At 45.1% G+C, this 7070-nt stretch overlaps 1 protein-coding gene across 1 annotated transcript in view; it reads left to right on the forward strand.

Moving 5' to 3' along the window:
- The window catches only part of cdh7a (cadherin 7a), a 64369-nt gene extending 59628 nt beyond the window's left edge, over positions 1-4741 (forward strand). The window contains exon 12 of the mRNA XM_063219039.1: positions 619-4741. Coding sequence (XP_063075109.1) covers positions 619-1130 — 512 coding nt within the window. The 3' untranslated portion in view covers positions 1131-4741. The remainder of the gene's footprint in view (positions 1-618) is intronic.
- Positions 4742-7070: the final 2329 nt, after the last annotated feature.

The following is a 7070-nucleotide window of genomic DNA, read 5'->3' on the forward strand; positions in this document are numbered from 1 at the left end:
CCCCTTCAGAGGGTCTGAATGCTTCCGAGCCCCCCCCCCTCGCGCAGACTGATTTTGCGATCGCTGCGCAGAATCAAAGGAAAGGTGACTAGTGAGATTATACGAAGAGGGACTGCAGTCGAATGCAGATGTGTAGGCCTATTCATTTCCTATGCTATTCAAATTCATGACAATTCATAATATAATGTTGGTGAGGACTTTAAACTTATTGACTTATTGGCGTGACAAGAAATCATTTTTAAAAAACCCTCAAAATCAGATGTCACACGCCCCCCCTTGAGATGCCTCCGCGCTCGGGCTTACGCCCCACTTTGAGAAAAACTGGCCTACCGTATCTACCTACTTCAGTGCTGGCCCCTGTGGATATTGTGCTGTATTTACAGTACATGTTGTGCTGCCTGAAGATAATGGAAAACACTAGTGTCCCGCGGGGCGACCTCTTTAGCTTGACAAGCATGATTTAAAATAATTTGAATTTTTTTTTTTTTGCCTTGTTGTTTATCTGGGTGGGTGTTAATAATCATTGTACTTTCTGTGTGTTTTCTCTCCCTCATTTCTCTCCCTCTCTCTCTCTGTCTCTCTGTCTCTCTCTCTCTCTCTATCTCCCCTCTCCCCCAGTGCTGGTATTGCTCATCGTGATGATGCGTCGGCGCAAGAAGGAGCCCCTGATCCTGGACGAGGACCGCGACGTGCGGGAGAACATCGTGCGCTACGACGACGAGGGCGGCGGCGAGGAGGACACAGAGGCCTTCGACATGGTCGCGCTGCGGAACCTCAACGTGGTGCGCGACGGCAAGGCCCGCCGGGACGTCACCCCGGAAGTGACGACGTTGTACGCGCCGCGGCCCCCGCCCTACAAGGCCGCGCCGGCGGACAACAACGGCCTCTTCCGGGAGTTCATCTGGGACCGGCTCAAGGAGGCCGACGTGGACCCCGGGGCACCGCCGTACGACTCCCTACAGACGTACGCCTTCGAGGGCAGCGGCTCCGTGGCCGAGTCCCTCAGCTCCCTGGACTCCCTGAGCTCGGACTCGGACCAGAACTACGATTACCTCAGCGACTGGGGTCCACGCTTTAGAAAGCTGGCTGACATGTACGGCCACGCCGATGCCAGTAATATATTCTCCTAGCCGGGGGTTGTGTTTGCATTTCGAATCTTTTTTTCAATTTTTTTTCTCTTTTTTTTGAGGTTTTTGGATTTTGTAACGTCCTGCCTGGCTGCCTGACCTTCAGCGTGAAGCTTTGGCCAGAGCAGGAGAGGAGTGTGGCGCAGATGGGAATATGAATATTATGAATCTTGAATATGATTTCAATTTACTGTGGAACAACCATCCGTCTCCGTGTTGAAAAACCAACAAGCACACAAGAAACATTCTTGAAAGTGAAGAGCAAGACTTGTTTTCAAGGTTTTTTCTGTGGGGGGGGAGTAGGTTGTGTCACGGACGCAACTATCGCCAATACAAAGTCCACAGAGAAGCTCCAGCAGACTTTTCAATTTGTTTATAATTGCAACACTTGAAATTTACAGGAAAGGAGAGACTTCGTGTGTCATTGGAGCTCAATGCCACATGTATAAAAGAACCTTTTATATGAAGGATGTGCACTTCAGTGCATTGCTGTCAAATGTGAAGGATGTAGGTATTGGAGTTCTTACTCCGCTGGTCTCGTCATAATGCGCTCCTCAGTCCAAATCAATGTTGCTCTACTTACAACCATGAAGAGTATTGGAATCATTTGTGAATCTTGGCTTTTTGGGGGCAAAAAAGATATCACAAGTAATGTGAACCTTCCTAGTGGGATGTTGCCTGCCCAACACTAATATTGAACTTTTTTTATTTTTTCTGTCAAGTACAATTGAACATTTCTGAAACAGTCAGCTTGAGACAAATGTTTGAAGGCAAAGGCTTCAGTAAAGACTAAAGGTATTCTGTAGTAGTAAACGGGTACCACAGTGAAAGTACCAGTTTTACTGTATGCTTGGTCTCGTGCTGCACAACATGTAAGGACTATTACTGTCAAAAGCAGAACCATTGCAGACTGCCTCCCTGTTCGCCAATGAGCCTAATCAGGTGAAGGAGATGTGGCTCTGAAAGACATGGCTATTACTGTTGCCCTGGTTATTACATGGTTATTACTGTTGCCGTCAGCAGATGCGTGACTGGTCAGGAAACCTAGAGTAGAATCAGGGGTGCGGTTTGGTAGGGGTACACAGTAAATGTTGCGGTGTTAATTCAACACTTAAAGAGTTCATTTAAGTCCAAATGATGCCAAATCAACTCTTTAAGTGTTGAATGAGCACTGCAGAATTTACTGTGTGGGGTGGGGTGGTGTGGGTTTGGGATGCTGCGAGGATTACTTTGCATCATATGGAGCTTTTTTTCTGTACGGCTGCCTCACTAGATACTGTGCCATGTAGAAGGTGGAAGATGTTGAGGATAGTTTTTTTATTTTTTAAGAAACGAAGGAACTATCGATACGCTAATCAAAGCCCAGAGCAGCTAGGACGTCTGTAATTAGTGCATTCAGTTACAGTTTCTCGTTACTCTGAAATATTGATGTGGACCATAAAACAATATTTATAACATCCTCAAAGGGAATATCCCCTGACATAGGATTACATGGAAGTGCCCACAAAAAAGTATTGACTGATGAATAGTGGACAGAGACATTCACTGGTTCATCTTTTTTAAAATCGGCTAATGGACGGCATTATTAATATGCTTCCCCAGCGGTCACTGAAATATGACCCTGGGAATAAGTATATTGGGTTCTTTGATATTTGCTATGAAGTCATGCTTTTGAAGAGAGAGTGCGGAACCAGTGAATTCACTGGCGTAAGCAACCAGTGAGTTTGATGAATGGGCCAGGGCATGTCCAAATGCTTAAAAGGCCTTAGCTAAATTAACCCCTGAAAGCGATTTGATGGATGATTCTAGCTGTTACAGAGCATAAACATACATCCACAAACATGCTTGCGGAGGGGAACGTGGCCCGAGTCCCAGTTCCTGTTTGAAATGCAGGGAGCTGAAATTAGAGCCCTTTGCCCACAGACAACAGAGTGTCTCTTAAGCAAAGTAAGATGCGTTGCTTTCAAAGTAATGTGAAAATTGCGTGTTGCATCGATTTTCTTCAAGTGTATTGCTCTAAGAAAGGCTTTTTAGGGTTTCATTCTCTGCGTGGCCTTCTATTCAGTTCACATAGCGCAAACATCCCCGTGCCATTATAAAGAATGCATCTGACCTTGGCTGCGACTGGCTGTGTCTCAGAGATATGCCATTATCCCATTTTTTGTTGCAAAGAAAAATATTGATTATGCTTAATTTCAGAATACACAAATGCAAAACCACGAGTGGTGTAGTATTACACCTCATGTTTTGTGCATCTAAAAAAAAACAATGCAGTGAGGAACCTGTTTAAGAAGACAACGTTTCTGTGCATTCTGATTACCGCCATTAGTGCCATCCTTGTTACGACGCTGGCATTCATTATATCTGACGGGGAAAGTGCATCTCACTCTGTTGCCACTGTTCCTCCTTAATGAGAGCCAAATGATAATTTAGTCATTTCACAACCAAAGTGGGGATAATGAAGATTGAGGATATTGTCTGTGAAAGTCTGCGAATATCTCATGTTGTAAAGCAAATGTAATTATTTGTTAACCGGCTCCACTAAATGAAAACTAAAAGGGCAATTGGAATCTCATTAAGCTTTGGCACTAAGTAATAATAAATACCATTTCAATTAAGTGAATTGCCAAGGATTAGCTGCAGTAAGCAGATACAACAAACTAGGAGAAGGCCTCCCCGGGGGTGAAGGACAAGACCGAAAATATCCTCGCCACGAGACATTTACATCCCCCCCTAATAATCACATGCACAGTATATCAGCTATGGCGTTAACTTAAGGGCAAGGGAAGGGGGAGAGGGAGGGCCAATTACACAAAAAAAGCCAGAGAAGTTTGTCATGAAGCATCACGCTGCAAAGTTATTAACTCCCTCATGCCACTCTCCAAGTGCATCCGTTCTCTCTTTCTTTTCACCAGCTGGGACACTCTTGCGCTCTTGTGGTCTTGCATCACATGCATAGGGGGTTGAAAATGACAGCACATCACTTGGAAGGATCAGCCACAGTTGACTTTGTCATGGCAGCCAGTGTCCTGCCACAGGGGAATCAGTCAGACTGGCACTCTCGGCCTCAATCCACATCAAACCCCCATCTGCACTCACCACGCTTTCTTAAACAGACAGCTTAGACATCAGGAACTGATGTTGGAACAAAACTGGGTGGACGGACAGTCACGGGCAGACGCGTGACTGCAAGGACTGTCGTTAAACTTTTTTTGTCTAAAAAAAAAATGTAAAATGTATGGTGTTATTTACTTGTTTTTGTATTGTTCCTGAATTGGTATTCTTGCTTACTTAAGGTGAATTCAGGTAAATTGGGCCACTTTTCCCCCATTCACTTACATGCAAAAAAAGTGGCCCAATTTACCTTAATTCATCCCTACGTTCTGGTAGCTTGTGTGTCCCTGGATATCTTAAGTGGCCTTTCCTGGTTCAGCCGAGGAGACAGATGACCTGAATTGAATGACAGAAGAGAAACCCCAACTCTGAAAGAATTAAGGCAGACAATCAGTGCCCCTGGTTCAATACACTCCTTGGGTTTGGGCAGAGAGGGAAAGAGAAAAACTGTCAAAACTGTCATTTTTGTACAGGAAATTACAAAATTAAAAAAAAAAACAACGCTCTTGACTCAAAGTCATATGTATAATTTTAAATAAATAAGTCTTGTTTCATCCAGATTCGTCATGGCTTATCTTTGTTAGCCTAGCTGTGTGTTACGGTCATGACAGGTCTGTATATTTCATTTTGTTTGTTTTGTTTCCTTTGCCTTATTATTTCTCAGTTCGAAATGATCATATAAAAAGCACTATTGCAACTCTTTCCATCAGTCGTCATCAATTAAAACAGGTGTTCCCTTAAATTCCCTCCCATTTAGCCGCACTGCCTAGACACATGTTCCGCATGTTGACATGCCTCACTAATTACCCGCGGGCGGCATTGCCGGATGAGGGATGATTTAGAGATCATTACCGGAGAGCACCTGAGATACCCCCCAACAATGCTGACAGTTGGCCAACAGCCATCCACCTGCGATGGCAGCCAAAATAAGCAGTGCACTCTCACACATACCGTATGTCTCCTGCAGTGGGCCAAATTAGTGTGGTGGTGGTGGTGAGCATCCCACAGGATACACACACGCAAACGCACACACACGTGCACACGCACACACACACACACGCACACGCGCACACACACACACGCGCACACACACGCACACACACACACACACGCACACACACACACACACACACACACACACACACACACACACACACACACACACACACACACACAGGCAGACCGGGTTGTATTGCATCCCCGTCAAAGTGTCACACCGCAATAACACATTACGGCAAAGAGATTCTCCTCATTCATTTTTTGTAATCTTGTTAAGGTATAATTAACTAAATTAATTTGAGGCCCGAGTACAAAGGGGTCAGGCTATGGGTCCGCGGCATTTGATTGGAGCAGTTGTAATAACGTGTACTTACAGCATTTGCACTGCATTCATTACGGGTTTCCATTTGTAGATCTTTATGAAGGCCGCCGTCGTAACACTTTAAGTGGGTAATATGGACAACGCCGCGGTACACTTTTGCAGCCCACAGCCCCTTTTGAGGTCTTGTTCTGCTCAGCCATGCAGTGTAAGTACAACCCAGGCATCCTGTAAAATGAAATATACCTCTTTCACTCGCTTCATCAGAAGCAAATCCCATGGGGGAAACGGGGGGAGGGGGAGGGGGAGGGGGGAGTTGAATTGCCACACAATATTCATTAGGTCAATCCAGGCTGAAGGGCTAATGGTCAAAATTAAATACTGCATCCATTTTGGAGAAATGCTACAGCGGTGCAAAAGCCATCAGTATGGCTAATTTTCATAAGGTTTAATGGACAAAGACACCCCCCTCAGCCCCCCTCAGTAAAAAAGGGCGGGGGGGGGGGGGGGGGGCTACTTTCATTATCCCAATGAGATATTCCCGCCGATGACCAAGGTGGCTGCCGCTTTAAGGAACCCAGTTACATTTATTCCCCCCGATCGGGTCGGAATCCATGCCAGTGTGACATTTTCACTGCCATTGATTTTCTCTCTGAATTAAATATGTGATTCATACATTTAACAAGATTGCTTTACAAAAAAAATCCAATTATTCCTCCAAGAGCCAGTGGAAAAGTCATTAAAAGGGGCCCGTGATAATTATACGAGTAATAGGCATTTTGAGCCATTTGGAAAGGGTATCAATTGGCTTTGACCCTTAATGAGACCACTCACGGGTTAACCATGATTGGGGTCCATCTAGAGCCGGTTGGAGGAGACGTCAAAGGTTCCATGGCAACGTCAGGGGAAAATTTTAGTGGCTGCCAAAAAATCCTTGAGGCAACACATGCCGCACAAAACACATATTAACAAACAAACAAATAATGAGCACAAAGAAAGTTTGTCGACACTGATGCAAAAGGTAAAGAACGGATCAATGGGCGAAGTCTGAGGAGATGAATATCAGATCCATAAAATAAGAAACAGTGTAGGTCTGATCTTGTGAAGACGGGAGAAAAAAAAACGTTTGGTGTCATTTCTGAAGTGAGGCTTATGTGAGTGCCTTATGTATGTTTAATAAGGTGCCAGCCCCTGGTCGGCCCTGCACTGAATCAGTTACTGTTACTGGCTTTGAACTGACCTTGGCAGACTATCATATCCTTTGACTTGAAAGTGTTGACTGCAAATGCACATATATACGTCTGCATACTCCTGTATACACAGAAGCATGCACACGAATGTAGCCTACACACATGCGTGCACAGTTTGCACACACTCACACATGCGTGCCCACACACACACACACACACACACACACACACACACACACACACACACACACACACACACACACACACTGAGAGAGAGAGAGAGAGAGAGAGAGAGAGAGAGAGAGAGAGAGAGAGAGAGAG

Source organism: Engraulis encrasicolus, chromosome 16 (assembly GCF_034702125.1).
Source record: "Engraulis encrasicolus isolate BLACKSEA-1 chromosome 16, IST_EnEncr_1.0, whole genome shotgun sequence".
In the NCBI taxonomy this organism is placed as follows: Eukaryota; Metazoa; Chordata; class Actinopteri; order Clupeiformes; family Engraulidae; genus Engraulis; species Engraulis encrasicolus.